This window comes from Triturus cristatus, chromosome 10, assembly GCF_964204655.1.
Source record: "Triturus cristatus chromosome 10, aTriCri1.1, whole genome shotgun sequence".
Lineage (NCBI taxonomy): Eukaryota > Metazoa > Chordata > Amphibia > Caudata > Salamandridae > Triturus > Triturus cristatus.
The window spans coordinates 416,876,722-416,902,548 of record NC_140593.1 but is presented as its reverse complement, the minus strand read 5'-3'; the positions used below and the strand labels follow the sequence as shown (position 1 = coordinate 416,902,548).

The following is a 25,827-nucleotide window of genomic DNA, read 5'->3' as shown; positions in this document are numbered from 1 at the left end:
ACGTGTGATTGACGTGCAACTAGGGGGTGAAGGGGACTTGACATTTAGCTCTACATGTGGCGACAGAAGTCTGGAGGGTCAAGTCAACCTAATCCCAAATCATATCTAACATCCTATGTTTAAAGAACTATGTTATCAAAAAGAGAGGTCTCTTAGTATAGAATCTTATTCTATACTGACTATACTGACTGTTAGTGCGTGTACAAGCGTCTAAGTGTCTACACTAGATGCGAGGGCGGAATCTTCCATAGTAACAGGGCTATGAATTACTTGTATGAAGACAGAGAAGTCGGGCCTTTGCTTGGTAGCTGGAAGAATGTTTACTTAAGCTACTAGACAGGAATGCATTGGGCAGGGAGCGGAGCAGATAATTTTCGAAGGTGAAATACAGTTCTTGGCAGGCAGCAAGCTGATGTCAGGCTTCGTGAGCCGCGCAGAGAATGAGACAAAGTTCATGGTCACAGATGCAGGCTCAGACTGGAGCTTCAAAGACAGAAAGCAAGAAGAGTTCGATGACAGAATCAGGGCCTACTTGCCTGGACTGTAAAAATGGCATAAGTGAACCATATAAAGGCGGTGGCCTTTCGTACTTAGGAATGGAATATCCGGCCCATTCATGGCGGATCAACAGAGGACATGTTAACGGTGGACGCACATGTATTTGCGTCTTCATAACTGGAACTGGAGGGAACATACATGTACTTGTAACATGCACATAGAACCGTTGGGGTCCAAGATAGGGGACATAACTGACCAGAAAAATCCATATTTCCACACCCCCCCCACCACCCCCACCACAGAGAGGCAATGGTAGCCCTCGTTCCAAAAGAGGGGAGGATCCCTCCATGATATCGGCCGTTATCAAAGCTGAACGCGGATGCCAAGCTGTTGAGCAAGGTACTAGTCAAAAGACTACATAGAGAGATAAGTACCCATATTCATATGGACCAGACTGGTTTTGTTATTGGTGAACCGGTATGTCACTCCACACTCCTTCCACATCGCCCGCATGTACGCTGACATGAAGTTGGTCCCCCTGTCGGACACAACTTCCTTGGGAAAACCCACTCGGGTAAAGATTCCCATCAGGGCCCTAGCCACCACAGGTGCTGTAATGGTCCTCAGAGGTATGGCCTCTGGGTACCGTGTGGCATGATCCACCAGAACCAGGATAAACCTGTGACCAGCTGTAGTAGGCGGATCTAACGGACCCACAATGTCGATGCCCACCCTTTCAAAGGGGGTGCTAACGACAGGAAGTGGTTCCAGGGGAGCTTTCAGCTTCACCCCTGTTTTCCCACTGGCTTGGCAAGACACACATGTCCGGCAGTAGGTGTCGGACGACACTTTCATTTGAGGCCAATAAAAGTGTGGGACAAGACGGGCGAAAGTCTTGTCTTGCCCCAGGTGTCCTGCCAAGGGGATCTCATGAGCCAACTCCAGAAGGAAGGCTCGGTAACGTTGAGGGACTACTAAGGCTCGTGACGATCCATGTAGGGGTGCCTTAGGTTCACTGTAGAGGAGGCCATCCTCCCAGTAAAGGTTGTAGTTCCCCTCAACGTTCCCTGCTGCCTGGGCTTCGGCCTGTCGCCTCAGTCCCTCAAGGGTAGGGCACTCTCTCTGGCCCTTGCAGAATTCCTCCCTGGTCGGCCCTCCCTCCACGTGCCACTCGGCCGGGATGGGTAGGTCCTCCAGTTTGGTAACATCCCCCACCGCGGACTCCTGGTCCATCACCTCCGGTGGCCTATCCGTCACACGGGGCGCGGATGCCGAGGCAGGCTCCTCCTGTCCTCGGTTCTTCCCTTGGTCGGCAGCTGGCTGGGCCTTTGTTCCAGGCTCCAGTCGAAACAAACTCCCTCTCCTGGTAGTCGCGGACCCTGTGCTAACACAGGCCCAGTCAGGTGTACCCAGCATCTCAGCATGAGTCCGGTATTCCACCTCCTTCCAAGCGTTGTGCTCCATGTCATTCCCCAGCAGACAATCGACTGGCACGGCAGGGCTTACGGCAACTCGAAGTGAACCTGCAACCCCCTCCCATTCAAAGGGAACCTCGGCCACCGGATAGTGGCCTGTTCTGCCGTCAGCCATCGCGGCTGGGTGGAGTACATCGGGAATTACCTGCTCTGGAGACACCAGTTGGCTACGTACCATAGTCATACTGGCTCCTGTGTCCCTCAGAGCCTCCCCTCTTTGGCCGTTGATGGTGACCCACTGCCCATACTTTACGGTATTTGCGGGCACCTGGATCTTAGGAACCATCTCCCGTTCTCCCAGGGACACTAAAGTGACACCCGCCCACTCCCTTCCCTTAGTTAAGGGCATCTCCTCCCCGAGCACTGCACTAACTACTCCGGGGGCCTTTCCTCCAATGGGAGGGGGTGGTCTTTTCGGGCACTTCGCATCTCCCTTATAGTGTCCGACGCCACCGCACTCGAAGCAATGGACAGCCCTTGGCTGCTGACTCTGGCCAGGATTAGGGTTTCTGGGTGGGTTAGCCCTAGGGGTGAATCCTGCTCCCTTCCCTGGGAAACTATTTTGGGGGCCTTTGGAGAACTCCTTTTTCTTTTCCCATCCCTCTTTCTTCTGGGGGGCGCCCTGTCCGGCCTTTTGAGTATCCCCTCCAGTCCCCCTTGTGGACACCCGGGTACTAGCCCAAATGTCCGCCTCCTCAGCAAGCTTCCGGGGACTGGTCAGCTTGCTATCCACCAGGTGTTGACGCAGTTCAGGGAAACATTTTTCGAGCAGGTGTTCCTTCAACATTAAATCAAAAAACCCATCGTAGTCCCTCACCTCACTGCCTTGAATCCAACCCTCTAATGCCTTCTTCGCATAATCCAGGAAATCCACCCAATTCTGTGTGCCCAGTTTGTGGCTACCCCGGAACTTCTGTCGGTACTTCTCGGGTGTTAGTCCAAACTTTCTTACGAGCGCCACTTTCATGGTGGGGTAGTGGGTCTGCTCATCCTGCTCTAGGGCCAGTAATGCATCCCTACCAGCTGGAGGCATGTATTTGTACAATCCCCCTCCCCAGTACTTCTCTGGAACCCCATGGGCCCTTAAAGAGACCTCATAGGCCGCTAGCCACTTGGCAATATCATCCCCTGCACTATAGCTAGCTACTATGTCTTTTGGCAGGTAGGGTTTGGGTTCCCTGGTGATTTCTTGGTCTTTGCTGCCACCATTAGGAACAGTTTGTGCCCCGACTCGTAAAATCTGGAGATCCATCTCCTTGAGCCTCAACTCGTGAGCCATCCTCCGTTCCTCCTTTTCTTTCTCCAGCTCCGCTAACCTCCATGTGAGCTGTCTTTTCTCCCTCCGGTCAGTTAACTCTGCTTCAGATAAGCCCCCGCTAGAGACAGTGCTGCCCTTCCTGGAAAGTGTTCTGGGCCCCGCTAACAGGTTCCCCACCTCAGATTGGTACAACCCAGCCCCCTCGCTAACAGGCTCTCCATCCCTGTCCTCCTGCTCAGCCTTACTTTCCCGTCGTGCCTCCCACCAAGCCCTCAGGCTGGTCTGGAGCTCACCCTTCTTTGCACCCTGGGGACAAAACACCCCCTCTCTCTGACAAAACTCCCTGAGTTGGGCCACAGTATAAGTCTCCACATCTTCCAGTACAAACTCCATTTTGCCCACTCAGGTTAGAAGACAGGTGTTTACAGAAGCTATGCAGGGGGGTACCTTTTATAATACCTCCTCCCACCACCAGAGTAAATTTGGAAAAAACAAAAACCCACAATTAGGAAGGCCGCTTTGAGAAAACTCCCGGTGTAGGCCTATGGACTACCCACAGTTATTGTCGAGTGGACGCAAGCACAGCTCTATCCCACCGCTGAACACCAATTATGTTAGAAAACCCCGGACAACCGAGGTTAGCAGTCACCCGGTGTTTCCCAACACACACTGTGGTAGCTTGGCTCGAGCGGTAAGGAAGGCACCGTGTTAAGCGTACGTCACACCCTCACAATAACCATGCGTTCATCCGTTCCAAAAACGACTCTACACCGTAAAAATTTATGAAAATATCTCTGGGTTTATCTTGTTTTCTCTTAGTTGCAGGTTAAATAAATAATAACACACTTACAGTACACAAAGCTTCTTCTGTAAAAAGGGTAGGTCAAATAAATAAGCTCAGATCATAAATAATCAATGAATAAATAGATATGCATAAAATACATAGGCAAATAAATACTGCGAGGGAATAAATACTGTGAGACAATAAATACTGTGAGACAATAAATACTGTGAGACAATAAATACTGTGAGACAATAAATAGGATAAATACAAAGAATACAATACTCTCAATAAATATAAGCCATCAGTACACTTTCAAATCAGGTCACATTTGTGAGGTACTATGGGTTGATTTGGCCCAATCACAGCTTGTGGTTATGTGGATGGCCTGAGGGTGTCTCACCTAGCTTGGATAAGGCTGAGGCTACAACTGAGGTAGATCAAGGGTAATCTAGGAATCTGGCTCTCCCAACCTACACAACCCCTCACACAGGTCACTGTATCAGTCTCAGTCCACCCCTGGCACTCCCAGGCTGGTCCTAACACCTCTCTAGCCCCTAGGATGGTCTCTTAGGGCTCCACAGGGCCTTAGGCGCCCTCTATTCCACTTACTGACCTCTTTATGAACTTCCGACTCCGCCGGAGTCGTGTCGACGCCGTGAGGCGGTTCCGGTTCGACGTCGTTAGCCGGCCTCGGCTCGATGTCAGTTCCTGTTGACGCCGTGAGGCGGTTCCGTGTCGATGTCGGCGGACGGCCTCGGCTCGATGTCGGTCTCCGGCGTCACAGGGTCACGATCTCCCTCCTTCCGGGTGTCTCCGGAGTGCGACCTCCACTCCCGACCTCCGGTGCTCTTCTCTTCAGGTTCCGGCGACTCCGGAGTGCGATCTCCACTCCCGACCTCCGGTGTTCCTTTCCTCCGGTTCCGGCGACTCCGGAGTGCGATCTCCACTCCCGACCTCCGGCACGATTCACCTCGGTCTCCGGCGACTCCGGAGGGCGGACTTCACTCCCCCGTCGACGCCGCACACTCTACCTCAGGTGTCTTCCTCCTCGACCTCTGGTGTCTCCACGACCTCCGTCGGCGCCCTCTCTCGACCTCTGGCGGCTCCGGGTACGACGTCTGCTTTCCAGTCAGCGCCGCTTCTTCACCTCCGGCCCCAGGTCTCTAGGCTTCTCGGCGTCGGACTCCAGGATGATACCAATAGTCAGGTCAGGAACTTGCTGTTCTTTACTTCCAAGGCCTGTACCGGCTGTTCAGGTCCTCGAGTTGGTTCTTCTTGACTTTATCCCACACAGGGCTCTAGGCTGGGCTCAGTCAGTAGGGACTAGTATCAAGGGTGGGTTTCTGGACCCCACTCCAGGCACAAGTTTCCACCCCTGCTGCCTCACTCCTTCCTCCTTCAGTGTTGTGCTGCTCTCCCTTCACCAGTCAGGTGCCAACTGCCAACTCCAACTGCCAACTCCAAGCTAGCTTCCCAACATTCTAAACCTTCCTCCCTCTGACACAGGGTTCTAGAATGTTCTGGAAGGTACTAGTAGGTTCCAGTGATGTCACAGGTGACAATGGGTGGCCACCATTTTGTGTCTCAGGCCCTCAGACAGAAGTTCCAGGGGTAGGGAAAATGGCTCCCTGACACTGCATCAACACTAAAAAGTCTGGTGGTTCCCAAAAAGGAAAAATACTAACAGGGTTTGAGGCGAAAGTGGGACAAAATAAATAATGATGAGGAGGGACCACCCAAAGGTCTGACAGGTCTAACAGCAGGTATTTATCCATAAGAAAAATTCATTTAGAACATTCTGGGGTCCATTCCATACTAGGAGTACATCATCGATGTACCTGCGCCATAGTGTTATGTTTCTAGAGAAGGGGTTGGATGTGGTCAGGATGAACTTCTTCTCAAAGTCGTAGACATAGAGTCCTGCCACACTAGGAGCGAAGGTACTACCCATAGAAGTATCGCCCGTTTGTAAATACAGGGTACCCTCGAACTCAAAAAAATTCCGTTTCAGGGCTAGAGTGGCGCAGTCGATGATAAACCCCTTGGGGGTTCTATGGGACCATTCTGAGTTCTCGAGTGACTGCTCAAGCACGTTTAGGGTCGCATCCAAGGGGTTTATCATCGACTGCGCCACTCTAGCCCTGAAACGGAATTTTTTTGAGTTCGAGGGTACCCTGTATTTACAAACGGGCGGTACTTCTATGGGTAGTACCTTCGCTCCTAGTGTGGCAGGACTCTATGTCTAACTCTATGTCTAACTTATGCTCGCACTCCGTGATGGTATTATTTGTCTTATTTTGAAGAATTAATAAAGAATTGAGATACAAAAAAAAGACATCAATGGTCACGGAAAAGCGTGTGTTATGCATTGTGGCAGGAGCTGACCGTTATCTACCCCAGGGCAGCTGGAGATGTGTTGAGAGGTAAAGTGTCCATCCAAAAAGGAAGGAAAAATTTCGAAAAACAAGTCATCAGAAAGTGCAACCGTTTATACTACATAGCCTTCCATAAGCGCCAAATGTTGAGCAGAATTTAAACATTGGAGCTAATCCACACGGCGTGAAGCAAGCAATGACGTGCTCTTCTGAAGCAGCAGGAAGCGTACAGCAGAGGCTGCCAATTTTGGCAAGTTGTGTGAGAGTTTACCCTCCCCCCCCCTCCCCCCAAGTACGGTAACCTTCAGGACAGACAGTGAGTCACCGTCAGTGAGGCTTACCGTCAGTGAGGCTTACAGATGATGTACAAACCAGGGAAAGGGAGTAAGGGCAAAGGGACACACAACAAAATAATACGATTAGCCATCAAGGAGGAATGCCATACACCAGAGTGCAAGTGTTGCTCATGAGGCCTGCGCATGGTGCTGTGGGAAACTGTGAGAAAGTGCCATCTTTCTTGCATGGTATGCCCCCACTTTTTGCTAAATTGCTGAATGTACTTCGATTGAGTGTACCCTGGGTTCCTGCCAATCAGGTGCCCAGGGCCTATGTTCCTTCCTTAAACCACACAAACTCCAAATTGGCAAACCCTAGCCACATGTCAGCCCCTAGTAAATGGTACCCTAGGTACCCAGGGCCTTGTGGCCAGGGAAGGCCTCTAAGGGCTGCAGCACTCATTGTGCCACCCTCAGAGGCCCTGTACCCTTACACACACACTGCCCTTGCAGGCTGAGTGTCTGGGTGCAGGACAAAACAAAGAGTCGACATGGCACACATCACTGTGTACCATGCCCATCACCTACACTGCCAAGGCATATCTCAGCCACCCCTCTAGCTGGGTGCATTACGCCTATGGTGTGGGCACAGGAGCAGGAGCCCTGTGCCCCTACAGTACCCGGGTCCATTCCTGGGCACTGTAAGTGCAGTGCTGTCATTCAAGAGTACATGGTGCTGAGAGCTTGTCAAACACGAGCTCCACAGCACCATATTGGCAACACTGAAGCCTGGGAAGTTTGGTATCAAACTTCTCAGCACATTGAACCCACACTGATGCCAGTGTAGGATTTAATGTACTAAGCACCCCAGAGGGCATCTTAGAGATGCCCCCTTACAGCTAACTTACAATCCACGTCTGCTCTGAGGCTGCCCAGGCTGCCACACAGCAGACACGTTGCTGGACCCCTGGGTGGGAGAGCCCCTGCTCTCCCGGGCCTGCAACAATGCACATCCTGGGTGAGGTGAGAAATCTCCTCCCCCAGGATGAGCAAAGGGAAGCTTCAAAGGCAGGCCGCCATTTGGAGTTTCCCCAGGCCACTGCAACCCCCCACTCTGGCGGGAAGCTTGGCCGGAAACCCCATACAAGGACAGGGGATGTGCCAGCCTGCCCACCCCACCCCTCAGGTGGGGGAGGCGAGGTGAAGCACATCTCCGGGCTCTCGCCATCTTGAAGATGGGAGGCCCTACCCTATCAGGATTAGGCTACTGCCCCCCTCCCACAGGAGAGAGGCAGGATAGGGGGTGTACCCACCCCAGGACAGGGACCCATTGGTCCCTGGCCTTCACCTACCTGTAACGCCCCTAAATCTAGTATTTAGGGGCACCCTGAACCTTCCTTCCTGAGATTCCAGATAGAAAACGACAAGAAGAGCAAGAAGAACAAAGACCTGCCCTGCAGCTGCTAAAAAGAGAAGAAGACACCAACTGCTTAGGCCCCAGCCCTACCGGCCTGTCGACTCTCGAACCTGCACCAGCGCGGCATCTCTCGTGGCCAGCAACCTCACCAACCCCGGAGGACCTCGCTACCTTTTGGCTCTAAGCCCCTGGGACTCCCACGAGTAGAGGCTCTACTCAAGAAACCTATTTTTAACCCCTGGCAGCAGCCCGGTACCGCGGACCCAACACACTCTGCACCAGCCAAGCCTGGCCAGTGCCGGAGTGGACAAAGACCCTGAGGACGACCCCACGGCGACTGTGACCCCGAGTCCGGCACCCAAGGACCCCCCTCGACATCCCGGAGGAAGCCTGCAGCCTCAGAACCAAGTGCCACCCCAACCGCGATCAACCAGAGGGTAAGATTCCCGACGTCAAAAGGCACCCCTGCACCCGGCGCCCTGCGGCCCCCTGTGCCCAATCCCGGGGTACCCACCTAACCTACAACTATCCAACTTACCTCTCGAAGTGGTGGTGGCACCTGAAACATCCTCGTCCCTGAGCCTGCAGCCTTTTTCCAAACCGGAACATTCCCATTGATTTCCATTGGGCGCCCGAGGGCTCAAAAGCACCCTGCACCCAGCCGCCCGAGTGGCCCTGGCAGTGCCCTCTCTACACTAACCTACTTCCCCACTTGCCCTGAGTAAGTGACCAGGAGCCCAGCTCCCACAGCCGCGTGGCTTGCCAGACAGCAGCCACCAACCAAGGCCCCCCTATCCCTCATAGGATAACATTGGGCCTAACTCTCTCTGCACCCGGCCGTCCTGAAACCGCTGAGGGTGAACCAACTGTACCTACCTGACACTGGGGGACCCCTGAATCCATGCCCGGAATTTCAACTCTGCCAGTCGAGTACTTACCCTTAAACCGCTAACTTCATTTTCCTCATAGGGTAACATTGACTGGCTTTTTCTTCAAAAATCTTCTAAGTGTGAACTTTTCAAAACTGCAAAAATTCACCAAAAATCTGCCAAGTGACAAAAACGAATTTACTCACCTGCTCCTAGGTGAGCTCCCAGTGCTGGATCTTGGTGCCCAGCCCTGACCCTGAATAGTGTTCACAACTATACTTACCTCTAACTCATTTTTCTCCCATAGGAAACCATTGTCGGCTTTTCTGTGAAATTTCTTCTAAGTGTCTATTTTTGCAAATTTGAAATATTCTTTTAAAATCGTACCATTTCTGCAAACGAAATTACTTACCTGTTTTTGATAAGGACCCCAGTCCTGGGTCTAGGTACCCAGTCCTGGATTACTAAAGTAACGATAAAGTACTCTACCTGCAACTTGAATTTCTTGCCATAGAGATCCATTGAATGTTTTCTTTGAAATATTTTCTAAGTGCTAACTTTTGAAATAGCTAAATATTATTTAAAAATCATTACAGTTATTAAGTCGACTTTCATCACTTGATTCTGAATACTGACCCAAGGCTGGTTTTAGGAGCCAGACCTGGAATTCCAAAAGTAATCTGAAAAGTAATTTATTACAAATAACCTGAATTTACCATTGAGCTCAATGCATTGTTATGTTTAGGAAATAGGATTGTTTATTGCAACCAACTGTGACTGTTTACACAAATGTATTGCTTAAGACAAAAGTATTTATATTCAACCTCTCATTCTGAGAAAGTATATTTTTACCCCCTTTGTGGTTCTAAAAATAAAACTAGCATATATTTTATATATATATATAAACCATTGGCCTAGAGTTCAGTTATTGAGTGTGTGAAACCATTTGCTGACTGAGTGTGTACAATAAATGCTTTACACTGTCCTCTGGTACTGCCTTACTGCTCGACCAAGCTACCACTTTTGAGAGTAAGGTCATACCTAACTTTGACCTCTATCAGCCTCTGGGGGACTGTGGACTCTGTACACCCTGTACCTATTAGGGAACAGTATATACAGAGCCACTTTCTCACAGAAACACGTCGACAGCGTAGTTGCAGGAGAACCAACTTACAGCCGCACAGTAAGGAAACTAAAATCAGGCCGATTGAAACAAAATACAGTGCAAAATGACACAAAGAAGGCATCAGCAAAACAGAACAAGCTGTCGCCATTACGCACACAGCAGTGTGTTTATTTTAGCATCGCGCTTTCACTTTAAGAGTAAGCGCGATGTTAAAACAAGCATCAATCTCTTGTCTTTATGGGGCTATGTGTTTCTAAACACATGGCCTCATAAAGATAAGAAAGTGCTTTGCGACACACGCAAAGCACGCCACCGAGTCGGATCGGAGGCGAAAGGGCATCCACAGAAAACACTAATTTCCAATGGCAGGCCACCGTTTAGCATAAACAGTGACGCCAGCCAATGGAAATGAGGGGCGGGGCTTAAAGCCCTTTTCTGACAGTCCTCTCTTACAAAATCTCTTGCGGAGACGGAGCAGGGCTCTGCCCTGCAACGCCACGCGAGACCTAAAAATACACGCAAGTGAAAAAATATGACGTCTAGAAGGAACAAAAGCAGACACAAATGTGCAAAGAAAATAAATTCTAAAAGAGTAAATCAGCAGGTATGGGTAGACTGAACCCAAGATGGTTGATACATTTTAATGGTTCCAGCTCAGCCTGTTTTTTAGGTTGAGACTAGTGCAGCGTGCATGTGCTACTCTAGGAAAACGACTTCTTGGAATCGCTCTGGGCTTTCCACACACCTGTGCGTGGTTTTTTTTTCCCATTGGTCTTTGCGTGTGTCTTTCTAAAAAAAGACATCACGCAATTGGCCCACGGCCTATTATTGTGGTTACGAGCAGGGGCCATCTGTTCTACCATCTGTTTTGAATTCGAGCGGCGCCCACCACTCATGTTCTTGTTACCCTTCTTTTCACGTGTACCACTGAAACCTGGTTCGCCTCACAAGGTCACGTCAATGGAAAAAGTTTGCCCTTGTCCCATTTCGGCAGCAAAAATCCAACAAGACATTTCTCTCTGACATGGCAAATTCAGAAAAACATACATCATGATCACGTGTTTCTCTCGCCATACCCTCGCGCAGTGACAAGAGGCCCGGTCAAAATGCTGATTCCTGCTCTGGCCGCGTGGCTCTTAACACGTGTTCATTGGCTGCCGCCTGCTGTATTTATTATTTATGATGTGCCGGGCGCCCAGGACTTGGCCATTCCACTGCACGAGTCAGGCTCGGGTCAAAGACCTGTCAATCCGCAGTCCCTCGACTCAGTCATCGATTGTCGGTCAAGCACTGACGCTGAATAAGCTGTTCCTATTCAAGAGACACTGCATGCAAGTCACCGCCGATAACTTAATCAGCGTCGTTGATAACAGCGCAAAGCCTTCCGACGGGTTCCAGAGTAGAAGTGTCTTGTCTGAACAATACACGTCAGAGGCCATAGCTCCCAAAAAACAGGCCCTTGGGTGAGTAAGTGCTCCATAATTATTAGTTGCCACCTTCTTTCCAGATTCACCCACCACCCACAAATCATGTATTATATACTAGGACTGGGTCACACAAAAACGTCTTACTTTGCGTCATGTGCATAATTTTATTGTACAAATTATGTGCTAATTACGAGAATTCACCAGTAGCGCAATTAACACTCATAAGGTGATGTGTACAAAAGTCACTCAGGCACAACTGAGACACTGATTCGAGTAGAAAATGTTTGAGCAGTGGCACAGTTCCCACGAGACGCTATCTGTTCACACCAGTTTCTTGCAGTAAAAAAAAAAAAGAAAAGCATTGGCATAGCCAATAGGTCTCGCTTTTGGGACCTTATAAGTATTTAGTTCAACCTCAACCGTTGCATGGCTAAACACTTTTAAGAGCCCAAAGGCGAGACCTATTGGCTATGCCAATGCTTGTTTAAATAGCCAGTGCATAACTAAACAAAATCTGCATCTGAAAATTGCAGAAACTAAACTTTCTGAGGGAGGGGCGAGATGCCTAGGATTTTAAGTTGGGTACACATGAGCTACAGACTTTATACAGCCTCTCTCTTGTGCTTATTATCTCAGCATTAATCACTTTCAATTACCAATTTTAAATAACAACAAATTAAACTGCCAAACACAGTCGAACACTAAAAAATTATTTGCTACATAAATTTTTTGCTACATTAAAAAATGCTACATACTGAAAAGATTTCGTATTCGGCTGGCTCCAACGCCCACAAACATTTCATCAAACTCAGATCCAGAAGCATAGTAAAATGGGACATCCGCTTCCCCAGCTACAGCACGCGCAAGAAGGGTCTTTCCTGTACCAGGTGGTCCAATCAAAAGAATACCTATAATATCAAATACATGGAAAACAATCGTAAAAAACTTTAAAAGCATCCGCAAATAACTCTTTTCCTAACAATTTCAAGTTTTGCTCCTCTGTGAATATTAGGATATGAAGATGACAGAATGAGGAATAGAAAATGCAAAGAAATGACATTATATCCTATTAAAAGTGCAAGGCGCTTATTTTTAACAGTGGATACGGGAGTAAAGAAGACTATTTTTTTTTTTTAATGGAGCTTTAACATGCCAGTACTGCAGCAATTGGGCATTTGGCACATTTTAAAACTGTAAATGGATTAGCTCATTTACCGACATTTTCATTTGGAAGGAGGGTCTACAGAAAAACATGATTTGTAGATCTATCAAGTTCCCTTTTCAAGAAATGGCTTCATTAGGAGTGCCCCAGAATAAAGCTCATTGTTTCCCTGCCCTTGGAATTATCATTATCGGGGTCCCGGTAATTTAGGAGACATAGAACTAACAAGGATTCCATATTTTTGAGGCATAACAAGTGGAACTCAGTGTTTCAGCAAAGATTCTTGCATGGTTTTTCATGGTGTGTCTCGCAGAGATTTCAGCTTTTTCTTCAGCCGAAATCTCCCTGTAAATCATCTCTACTTGTAATTATGATGGGGCTTGTAACTCCCATCACAGAGCCCATCAAGATTAGTAGGGCATTGGTAATGAGGCCCCAACACTTAATGTTAGAGTTGCATGACTTACATTTCATAGTTAGGTATAAGGACCTATCAAACTGAATATAAAAGAAAAGCACTGGCATACCTCACCTTGGCTGCCATTGCCAACCAGCTGGCTTGGCCAATACGTTTGCTGATGTTGTTAGCACAGCCCAAATAAAGGGGGGAAAAACACAACACGAGTGCATCATGACATACATGTGTGTAAGCGTCACGATTAAAAGAAAAAAGAAAATCAAAATGATTGTTCCAATGTTGAGAATGTCAATCCCAGCACAGCAAATATGAAGAAATTAAAGTGTGGAAGGGGGAGATTGGGGATGGGCGTTGGAAATGGAGAAGCATGAGAGGTAGAAGAAAGAGCTAGGTAAAACAAATTTAAAAAAAAGCAAATACAGTGATGAACACAGCTCGGATTACTAATAAGGACTTACAGAGTCTGTGTACATTTACATACCTTTTGGGAGTTTACCACCCAAGACAGTAAACTTCTGAGGATTTTTTAAGAACTCCACAACTTCCTGCAACTCTTGCTTTGCTTCTTCCACCTGAACAGCAAAAACGTTCAATTAAATTAAGATGAACACAATGTTTTCAAAGAATAATTTTTTTTTAATGCTATGTCAACTAATAAATAAACTGAGCAAAGATACAAAAGTGGTTATAAGAAATGCAGACAAGGGAGGAAACATAGTAATAGGGCCCTTGGACCAATACTTGGAAGAAGCTTATAGTCAATTAAACGACCAAGATTGTTATCCGAAAAGCTCCACGTTGAAATACAGACAGACACAGGAACAATTTAGCATGGAAAAGCTTGGGTCTAATCAGTTGGGACGAATATACATTTTTAAAGAAAGAACACCCGACCATACCAGTCATATATATTTTGTCTCAAAACTTCATAAAAGTATAGAGAGACCACTCCCGGTAGACCCATTATAGCCGCATGCAACGGACCATCGGAGAATATGTCCAGGTACATAGATTTTTTCTTACAGGATCATGTAAAAAAACCTGAAATCGTATGTACAAGACACTTGCGATTTTTTGCGTAAAGTCAAAGACACAGAATGGAATGCGAATTACTTACTCATAGCCCTAGATGTTTCTTCCCTTTATACATGTATTAGAAACAAGGATGAATCAGGGCTGTTGACTATTTCCTTTCCAATAGACCCATACGATATGTGCAACACAACAAAATGCTTTTAAATATGTTGCTATTCTGTTTGGAAAATAATCTCTTTATTTTTAATAAAAAAATGTACCAACAAACACAAGGAGCTGACATGGGGGCCAGCTTCTCCCCCTGCTATGACTGTTTATTTATGGGCTGGTGGGAGGAGTTGGTCCTCATGAGGAAATACGGACAGATATTTTCTACTCAAGTTATAACTTGGTTAAGATTCATAGACTATTTGTTTATTATATGGAGTGGAACCCCACAACTGAAAAGGAATGATGTCAATCTCAAATTTACTTTTTCTATGAGCAAAACTGAAGTTACATTTTTAGATGTGCAAATCAAAATTGTGAATAATTGTCTTATGACCCCCCTATTTAGGAAACCTACAGCAGGCAACACATTACTACACGCATCCAGCGCACATCCTGCCCACCTCATTAACACCATCCCATATGGGGAAATGCTACGTATAAGACGCATATGTAGCAATAAGGATGATGCAGATATAAAACAAGTAGAATGCCGCAACCGCTTCTTAACAAGAGGTTACAAAACAACAGTAATTAATGCGGCCACAGTTGCATAACGAAACTTGAGGGGGCCCCCTGCAAAGTACATGGGGGGGGGGGGGGGGGGCACATTCTCTGTGCCAGTCAAGAGCTCTCAGGCCAGCGACCCGCCATACTGCATGGGCTCAACCCTGCCGTAAACAAGCATTTGCAATGCAAATTTACGCGAGTTTCAGCTATTGACATTGCAAATAACAATCCCCTTTGTTTTTGTTTAAACTTTTAAAACCTAAATAAAAGGCTTGGTCATTTACAATGCCAAATACTCCAGATTGATGCTGCCAGAATTGGGCACAGTACTCTGATATGGTGCACAGTGCTGAGCACAATACTTCAGACAAAGCCTGTGGGACTAGACAATACTCAAGAATGAATTGTCAGAATTGAACACAATACTCTGGATACGGTGCACAGTGCTGGGCACAATACTTCAGACAAGGCCTCCAAGACTAGGCAAGGCCACTGGTGTTGTAAGATTGTGCCTCCCTGCTGTTTTTCACGTAATTATGAATTTGCCATATTTGCCACATCATCCTTCATCTGCTACATAATTAGCAGATTTTTAGAAAGGAATATGCTACTTACCAGTATGCATCTGTTCTTGGCATGTAGAGCTGCAGATCTACAAACTCCCACCTGCCTCCCCGGTTACCTTTATCTGTTCCAGTTTATCTTATTTAGATACTACACACATGGGCCTCTTCACTGGTATTACTACGCTCCATCTTTCCCTGCTGGCGAAAAACAATCTGAGGATGGAGCCGAAGCCCATGCGCAATACGATCCAAAGGAGTAGTCACCAACCTCGTGACTTCCAAAGACTTTCCAAAAGGAAAAACAACTGCAAACATCCGGGCCCAACACCAGATGGCGATCTATGCCATCTGGTGTTGGGCATATGAGCTGCAGATTACACACTTGTGCATAGATTATATAGCAGTACCCATCCTTAGCGGCGACTACCCGTATCTGTTGCAGTGGGTTGAAATAATGTTTTGAGTACAGCCTGGCCCACACTAGCCTGTTGCTTAGTTTGCACATCTACACAATAGTGTTTAGTGAAAGTGTGCAGTGCTGACCATGTAGCTGCTCTGCAGATATCATCTAATGGGATGTTCCCTATAAAAGCCATTGAAGCCCCTATTTTACGTGTAGAATGGGCTTTAGGGGGAACGGATAGCGTTCGTTTTGCCTTGTGGTAGCAAATCTGAATGCATTTGACAATCCACCTAGCTATCCCCGATTTGGAGATGGGGTTGCCCTTGAGTGGTGGAGAGAAAGAGACAAACAGTTGTTTGGTCTTACGGAAAGGTTGTGTTCTTTCTATGTAGTAGAGTAAGGCTCGTTTGACATCTAGTGTGTGAAGAGCTCTTTCTGCAACGGTCTGTGGTTGCGAGAAGAATACTGGTAGTTCTACAGCTTGGTTTAGGTGAAAGGGAGAAATGACTTTAGGGAGGAATTTTGGGTTGGTACGGAGAACAACCTTGTTATGGTGCATTTGTAGAAAAGGTTCTTGAATGGTAAGTGCTTGTATCTCACTGACCCTTCTGAGGGAAGTGATGGCTACAAGAAATGCGGTTTTCCATGTTAGGAATTGAAGTTCACATTTGTGTAAAGGTTCGAAGGGAGGCCCCATTAGTCTGGTGAGAACGATATTTAAGTTCCACACAGGTGAGGGTGGCACTCTGGGGGGGAATTATTCTTTTAAGGCCTTCCATGAAGGCTTTAATGGCAGGTACTCTAAAGAGTGATAGATGTTGCCTGTTTTGTAGATAAGCTGCTATGGCTGCGATGTGCAGCCGAATGGACGTATAGGCTAGATTGCACCTTTGTAGAAGGAGTAAATAGCCTATGATGTGTTGAATGGACACATCTAGGGGATTGATGGTGTTGTTGTGACAATAGACAACAAAACGTTTCCACTTGGCGGCGTAGCACGCTCTAGTGGTGGGTCGCCTAGCTTCTTTGATGACGTTCATACAGTCGGGGGAAGATTTAGGTAACCGAATTCTAGGATTTCAGGAGCCAGATCGCTAGGTTGAGCGGAGCTGGGTCCGGGTGTCTGATCTCTCCATGGTTCTGGGTTAAGAGGTGTGGAGAGAGGTGTAATTTTTGGTGCGGTACTACAGATAGTTCCAGCAGTGTGGTGTACCACGGTTGTCTGGCCCAAGTTGGAGTTACTAGGATTAGTGTGAGGGAGTGTTGTTGTAGTTTGTGCACCACTAGTGGAATGAGTGGGAGAGGCGGAAAAGCGTATGCAAATCTGCCTGACCAGTTCATCCATATCGCATTTCCTTTGGACATTGGGTGTGGATATCTGGTGGCGAAGCTTGGGCATTTGGTGTTTTCGTGGGTGGCGAAGAGGTCTATCTGTGGATGCCCCCACATTTGAAAGTACGGGTGAACAACTTGCGGGTGGAGCTCCCACTCGTGGATTTGTTGTGTTTGTCTGCTCAGCAGATCGGCCATAGTGTTTTGGACTCCTGGAACATGTTGGGCTAGGAGAAAGATTTTCTGGGGTATGGCCCATCTCCATATGCTCTGTGCTATCTGAGAGAGCTGTGGAGAGTGTGTGCCGCCTTGTTTCTGAATATAGTACATGGCTGTCATGTTGTCTGTGCGGACTAGGACAGCCTTGCCTGAAATCTGTGTTTGAAAAGATTTTAGGGCTAAAAAGATGGCTAGTAACTCCAGATGGTTGATGTGGAGTAACTTTTGTTGAGGTGTCCATCTGCCCTGCATGGTGAGATGTAACAGGTGAGCTCCCCAGCCGGAGATCGATGCGTCTGTTGTCAGTACTATCTGAGGAACCGGGTCCAGGAACAGTCGACCTTTAGAAAGGTTTGTGGTGGTCCACCACTGCAGAGAGCGATGGGTACGACTGTCTACCAACACCAGATCTGTTAATTGACCTTGGGCCTGGTTCCATTGGCGCGCTGAGCACTCTTGGAGAGGACGCATCTGAAGTCTTGCGTGAGGTATTTATTTATTTTATTTATTTATGCGATTTTTAAAGCGCTGCAATTACCCATAGGTGTCTTGGCGCTGAGAGCTATATCTGATACCAGTAAAGTAAATCTCTGAAGCAGTTTTAGAGTGATTTATGAATAATCATATCGTTGAGAAAACAGCCATGTCTTTAGCTGCTTTCTAAAGATGATCAGCGTTGGACTAGATTTTATATTAAAAGGAAGGGAGTTCCATAGTTTTGCAGCTGCGATGGTGAAACATCTGTCTCCCCAGTTAACTTTCCTTGTTCTGGGTATATGAAGCAGATGAGCAGTATTGGAACGGAGCGTTCTGGAGGTTGATAAAGGCTTAAGTGAACTCCTAAGAAATTTAGGTCCCATATTATTTATTGCCTTGTAGACAATACAAAGGGCCTTGAATTTCGTGCGACTTACGACCGGAAGCCAATGCAGTTGGTCCAAATGTCTAGAGACAGAGCTAAATTTTGGAATGCCCAATAAAACTCTAGCTGAGGCATTTTGTATCATTTGAAGTTTGGAGATGACCTTTTTTTGTGCATTGAGGAAGAGGGCATTGCAGTAGTCAGTGCGTGAAAACACCAGTGTTGAAATTAGTGTTTTTCCTGTAGTTGTAGGAAGATATGGGAGAAGTTTCTTTATTTTCCTTAAGATGTTAAATGATGATGATACTACAGCGTTCACATGATGATGGAAAAGAAGTTTATCATCAAATATTACTCCTATTAGTTGCATAAACACTCGAGCTGGAAGGGAGTGTTGTGTCATAGATTTGGCGCGTAGAGCCTGAATGTTTGTAATTCTGGCCGGATTGGGGTAGGCTAGCGCTTTTGAGGTGTTTATGGTGGCACCGAGGTATTGTTTTATGACGGTTGTAGATGGGACTTTGCGTGGTTTATTGAGAATCCCAGTTGGTGAAGTAGCTGGATAGTGGCATACGTGTGTTGTACACACTGGTTGTATGAACTGGCTTTTATCAACCAGTCGTCTAGGTATAGGAAGACATGGATGTGTTGTCTTCGCAGATGTGCTGCCACTACTGCTAGGCACTTGGTGAATACTCAAGGTGCTGTTGTGACTCCGAACGGGAGTACTTTGAATTGGTAGTGTTGGCCGTCCACTACAAATCTGAGGAACTTCCTGTGAGCGTTGTGCACAGGAATGTGGAAATAAGCGTCTTTTAGGTCTCAAGTGGTCAGGAAGTCGTTTTTGGAAAGCAGTGGAAGTACCTGCTGAAGTGTTACCATGTGAAAATGGTCTGAGTGTATGTATCTGTTTAGGGGCCGGAGGTCTAGGATGGGCCGTAGAGTCTCGTCCCTTTTTGGTATGAAAAAATATAGGGAGTAGACCCCCATATTTCTCTGGTTGGTAGGAACGTGTTCTATAGCCCCTTTGTGTAGGAGGGGGATTACCTCCTGCTTTAGTAGTGTTAAATGTTCTTGTGACATTGGGCATAGTCTGGGTGGAATGTTTGGGGGGGTAGATATTAGTTCTAGGCAGTAGCCTGACCGAATTATTTGTATTACCCATTTGTCTGAGGTGATGGTAGCCCAGACATGAAGGAAATTTTGGAGTCTGCTCCTGACCGGAGTGGGATGGTCTGGGGGTAGTGGAGGGAAGTCATTGGGTAGGTGCGGAGGCAGAGCGGGCGGTGTTTGTCTTGCCTCTGCCTTTGTTATTGTTGCCCCTGTAGCCTCCTCTTTGGTAACCCCTTGTAAAGGTGGATTGGGTAGGGGCCTTATATGAAGTGGAAGCGGTGTCGGAGGAGTAGCCTCTGGATGTGCTCCGAAAGGAAGAACGGCGAAAGGAGCGCCTGGGAGGGTTGGATTGTAAGGCTCCCATAGATTTTGCCGTGTCTGTGTCCTTTTTCATCTTTTCGAGTGCCTCATCCACTTTTGGGCCAAACAGATGTTCCTGGTCAAAGGGATGGTTGAGGATGGAGGCTTGAACCTCCGGTTTAAAACCTGAAATCCTTAGCCAGGCATGGCGACTGAGGAGGACGCTAGTATTGATGGCCCTGGAGGCTGCATCTGCTGCATCTAGGGCACAACGGATGGAGGTATTCGTGATGGTTTTGCCCTCCTGAATTAGCTCGTTGGCCCTATTTTTGTATTTATCAGGGAGGTGTTGCATTATGGCTTCTAGTTCGTGTGAGAAAGTGCCATCTTTCTTGCATGGTATGCCCCCACTTTTTGCTGAATGTACTTCGACTGAGTGTACCCTGGACTCCTGCTACTCAAGTGCCCAGGGCCTATGTTCCTTCCCTAAAAACACAAACCCCAAATTGGCAAACCCTGGCAACATGTCAGCCCCTGGTAAATGGTACCCTAGGTACCCAGGGCCTTGTGACCAGGGAAGGCCTCTAAGGGCTGCAGCACTTATTGTGCCACCCTTAGAGACCCTGTACTCTTACACACACACACACACACACTGCCCTTGCAGGCTGGGTGTCTGGGTACAAGACAAAACAAAGAGTCAACATGGCACACATCCCTGTGTGCCATGCCCATCACTTACACTGCCATGGCATACATCAGCCACCCCTCTAGCTGGGTGCCCTATGCCAATCGTGTGGACACAGGAGCAAGAGCCCTGTGCCCCTACAGGGCCCAGTCCATTCCTGGGCACTGTAAGTGCAGTGCTGCCCTTTAAGAGTACATGGTGCTGAGAGCTCGTCAAAAACGAACTCCACAGCACCATAAAGGCAGCACTGAAGACTGAGAAGTTTGGTATCAAACTTCTCAGCACATTAAACCCACACTGATGCCAGTGTGGGATTTAATGTATCAAGCACCCCAGAGGGCATCTTAGAGATGCCCCCTAAAACCTAACGTACAATCCACGTCTGTTCTGAGGCTGCCCAGGCTGCCACACAGCAGACATGTTGCTGGAACCCTGGGTAGGAGAGCCCCTGCTCTCCTGGTCCTGCAACAATGCACATCCTGGGCGAGGTGCTAAATCTCCTCCCCCTTGATGGGTAGGGGGAAGCTTCAAAGGCATGCCGCCTCTGTGAGTTTCCCCAGGCCACTGCAACCCCCCACTCTGGCGGGAAGCCTGGCCGGAAACCCCAAATAAGGGCAGGGGATGTGCCAGCCTGCCAACCCCACCCCTCAGGTGGGGGAGGTGAGGTGAAGCACATCCCAGGGCTCTTGCGATCTTGAAGATGGGAAGCCCTAGCCAATCAGGATTAGGCTACTGCCCCCCTCCCACAGAAGAGAGGCAGGATAGGGGGTGTACCCACCCCAGGGCAGTGACCCATTGGTCCCTGCCCTTCACCTACCTGTAACGCCCCTAAATCTAGTATTTAGGGGCACCCTGAACTTTCCTTCCCCAGATGCCAGATTCTAAAATACAAAGAAGAGCAAGAAGACAGAAGACCTGCCCTGCAGCTGCTGAGAAGAGGAAGACACCAACTGCTTTGGCCCCAGCCCTACCGGCCTGTCGACCCTCGAACCTGCTCCTGCTCCAACCCGGCATCTGTTGTGGCCAGCAACCTCACAAACCCCAAAGGACCTGGCTACCCTTCAACTCTAAGCCCCTGGGACTCCCATGAGTAGAGGCTCTACTCAAGAACTTACTTCTAATCCCTGGCAGCAGCCCGGAACCGCGAACCCAGCACACTCTGCACCAGCCAAGCCTGGCCGGTGCCGGAGTGAACAAAGACCACGAAGACGACCCCACGGCGACTGTGACCCTGAGTCCGGCACCCAAGGACCTCCCTCGACCCTCCTGAAGAAGCCTGCAGCCTCAGAACATGGTGCCTCCCCTACCGCGATCAACAGAGGGTAAGATTTCCCGACACCAAAAGGCACCCCTACACGCGGCGCCCCGTGGCCCCCTGTGCCCACTCCCGGGGTACCTACCTATCCTCCAACTACCCAACTTACCTCTCGAAGTGGTGGTGGCACCTGAAGAATCCTTGTCTCCGAGCTTGCAGTCTTTTTCTAAACCGGAGATTTCCCATTGAAATCAATTGAGCACCCGAAGGCTCAAAAGCACCCTGCACCCAGCCGCCCAAGTGACCCTGGCAGTGCAACCTCTACACCTATCTACTTCTCCACTTGCCCTGAGTAAGTGACCAGGAGCCCAGCTCCCACAGCTGCGTGGCTTGCTAGTCAGCAGCCACCAACCAAGGCCCCCCTATCCCTCATAGGATAACATTGGGCCTAACTCTCTGTGCACCCGGCCGCCCTAGTGTCGCTGAGGGTGAACTAACTGTACCTACCTGACTCTGGGGGACCCCCAAGTCCATGCCCAGAACCTCAACTCTGCCAGTCGAGTACTTACCTTTAAACCGATAACTCTATATTCTTCATAGGGTAACATTGACTGGCTTTTTCCTGAAATTTATTCTAAGTGTGGACTTTCAAAAGCTTAAAAAATTCACCAAAAATCAGCCGAGTAACGAAAACGAAAATACTCCCCTGCTCTTAGGTGAGCTCCCAGTGCTGGATCTTGGTGCCCAGCACTGACTCTGAAAAATACTTACAACTGTACTTACCAGTAACCCAATTTTCTTGACAGTTTTTCTGTGAAATTTCTTCTAAGTGTCAATTTCTGCAATCTTTAAATATTCTTTAAAAATTGTTTAATATCTGAAAACGTAATTACTTACCTGTTTTGGATAAAGGTCCCAGTACTGAGTCTAGGCACCCAGTACTGGATTACAAAAGTAACGAGAACCTGTAACTTGCATTTCCTTCCATAGGGAATAATTGACTGTTTTCTCTGAAATATTTTTTAAGTGTCAACTTTTGAAATAGCTAAATATTGTTTAAAAATCATCACAGTAATTAAGTTGACTTTCATCACTTGATTCTAAGTACTGACCCAGGACTGAATCTAGGATCCAGTCCTGGAATTCCAAAAGTAATCCTAAAAGTAATCTGTTGCAAATAACTTGAAACTTCCATTGGATTCAATGTATTATTGTGTTTAAAATAGTGTTGCCTATTGCAACCACTTGCAACTGTTTACAAAAGCCAATTGCATATTGCAAAAGTATTTATATAAAGCATCTCATTCAGAGAAAGTATATTTTAATACCTATTGTTGGTTCTAAAATAAAACAAGCATATATTTTTTATATATAAATCATAGGCCTAGAGTTCAGTTATTGAGTGTGTGAGACTATTTGCTGACTGAGTGTGTACAACAAATGCTTTACACTGTCCTCTGATGTTGCCTTTCTGCTCGACCAAGCTACCACTTTAGAGAGTAAGGTTATATCTAACTTTAGCCTCTGCCAAACCCTTGGGGACTGTGGACTCTGTACACCCTGTACCTATTAAGGAACAGTATATACAGAGCCACTTTCTCACAGTTCGTCATAATGGGCCCTGTCATATCTCGCTAATAACGCTTGTGTATTAGCGATGCGCCATATGTTGGTCGCTTGGGATGCAGTGCGCTTGCCTGAGGCGTCCAATAGTTTAGACTCTTTATCAGGTGGTGGTGCTTCGCCTGACGCCTGAGAGTTGGCCCTTTTACGTGCTGTGGACACTACCAGAGAATCTAGTGGTGCTGGCCCTCTGATGTAGGAGGGATCTGTAGGGGCGGCTTTATATTTCTTCTCAATGCGCGGGTTAATGACCCTGGCTCTAACTGGGTCTTTAAAGACCTCCGGCGCATGTTTTATAACTCCCTTGAGCATAGGCAATTTGGAGGTGGTCCTATGTGTGGTGTCAAAAGTATCGAGGAGGAAATCCTCCTCCACGGGGTCGGTATGGAGATCTACCCCGTGATAGTGTGCAGCCCTTAGCAATAGATGGTTGAACCCCAATGAGTCCTCAGGTGGGGATGGTCTGGAAGGGTAGAGATCATCTTGTGGGACGTTCGGAATGTTATAGTCGTCCCATGGGTCTGGGGAGCCTGTGGGAGTGGGGTCCCCTGTAGGTAAGTCATGGGGCACGTCCCCTATGTCATCATATGGATTCCCTTGATCATCATGATCCGGAGAGGGTGTTGGGGAATGATGAGGTGGTGGTGGAGAAGGAGAAGGTGGAGGAGGGGAAGGTGGAGGGGGGAGGTGGGGAAGGTATTCTGAAAGGAGAGGTAGCAGAGTCCTTCCTCTTTGGAGGTGGAGGCGGAGCAGGTTTTTCCAGCGGTCTCTCTTTGATGCAGAGCATCAAATGTCCGGTTTTGGGATCCTTGGTCAATGTTTTTTGCAATGGATCCGGTGTAAAGAGTTCTGGTGAGGTTGGTTGGTTGGTCCGTCGGCGCAGAAAGCGTCGGGCCGTTGGTTTTTTGGCCTTGTCTGTGCTAGTTCACTGTTTGGTACTCACGACCCTCTGTGCCGGAGTGATGTCCTCCACATCTGAATCATCGGCTTCGGATGCGCTGACGAGGCCCTCGTCGGTGTGGTGTTCTTCCGGAGCGTCGACGCCTTCCCCGAAGATGTCGTCCGGAATCGCCGTCGACGAGTGTGCCATAGTTCTTCGTGCCCTTCGGTCTCGAATGGTTTTCTTGGACCAGAAGGACTTGCACGCCGGACTGTCTCGAGCCTCGTGTTCAGGGGAGAGGCAGAGGTTACATACTTCGTGGAGATCGGTGTGGGGGAATTTAGACCCACATCGAGGGCACTTCTTGAAGGGAGTCCTTTCCATTAGCCAGGACCGGAGCTTGCATATTTTCTCTCACTTGCGCAGCACATTGGCACCAGGGCCCCCGCCCCCATCCTTTTTCCGGGCCTGGCGCGCTTTGACTGAAGAGAAACAATGTAAGTTGTTACTTTGTTTCTCTTCAGTCCTAGGTCAGAAGCGCAAGGAGCTCAGAGCAGGCTGCAGACTGCTGCAGCTGCTTAAGAGCAAGAGACACACCGCTCTCTACCGATGAGCAGAGGGGACCCCCTTCACATACTGAAGGCTGGGGGGCCCACCGCACCACGGGGGCTGCGGGGGTGTTTGTTACGCCCCTGTGCAGCCATTACTTAATCGAAGGAAAAGGCCAGGTTAGACCTGCTACAAGACAAGAAAAAGTCTGATGACAAAAATGAAACCGTGGAACCAATCAGACTAATTCTAAGTTTCTCTAAACAGGAACAACAACTCAGGGCTATTATTAGACGGAATTGGCCCATTGTACGTGATGACCCCATCATAGGCAAATTGCTACCTAATAATCCTTCCATTTCTTTTAGGAAGGCAAACAGTATGGGTAATGCACTGGTTAGAAGCAGCCCAGAGGATCAGGGAAGAACCACGTGGCTGACAGCTAGGAATGAATTCTTTAGGTGCACAACATGCAAAGCCTGCCAGCAGGGTACACCACCACGTACCATCCTGCATTCAATGACAAAACACATACTATCACACAGCATCTTACATGCAAGACTGAATTTTCAGTATATGTGTTGGAATGCAGCTGCAAACTAAAGTACATAGGCAGTACAAAGCTAGTAGCAGTGCATAAAAGAATTTTGCAGCACATGAGGGCTATCACCAATAACTATGCCAGTTACCCAGTGGCAAGACATTTTAAGGAACACCATGATAGTGACCTAAAACATCTTAAATACTATGCTAAAGAGTCGGTACCTACCCACAAGAGAGGTGGAGATTGTGAAGGCAAATTAAGACGCCTAGAAACTAGATACATTTTAGAATTTGAATCTAAGCATCCAGGAGGTCTGAATAACACAGAAGATTTGCACACCTACTTATGAAATCGAGATCTTATAAAACAGATTTTACCAAAAATATTTTATAGCATTTTAAGAAATGTTATCTTTTTTTGAAGGTCTTTTATATGAATATTTATTTGTATGTATTTCTATGAATTTTAACTTTCTTATCATGTGTTGAGCTTGACGCACCTGCACATTATAGCCTAGATGGGTCAATAACAGTTTACAGTGATCCGTGCTACAAATGGGATTCAACATGTCTAGTACCCATGTATATATGTTTTGCTTTCATGGATTTTCTATATGTATAACCATGAGATCGGATTCTTCATATATATATATATACATAT

General features: G+C 47.7%; 1 protein-coding gene across 1 annotated transcript in view; it reads right to left on the bottom strand.

Annotated features, from left to right (window-relative positions):
• YME1L1 (YME1 like 1 ATPase) overlaps nt 1-25,827 on the bottom strand; it is a 406,402-nt gene that overhangs the window by 250,179 nt on the left and 130,396 nt on the right. Inside the window, exons 9-10 of the mRNA XM_085631755.1 lie at nt 13,566-13,656; nt 12,260-12,412 (exon numbers count right to left, since the gene is read on the bottom strand). Coding sequence (XP_085487881.1) covers nt 12,260-12,412; nt 13,566-13,656 — 244 coding nt within the window. The remainder of the gene's footprint in view (nt 1-12,259; nt 12,413-13,565; nt 13,657-25,827) is intronic.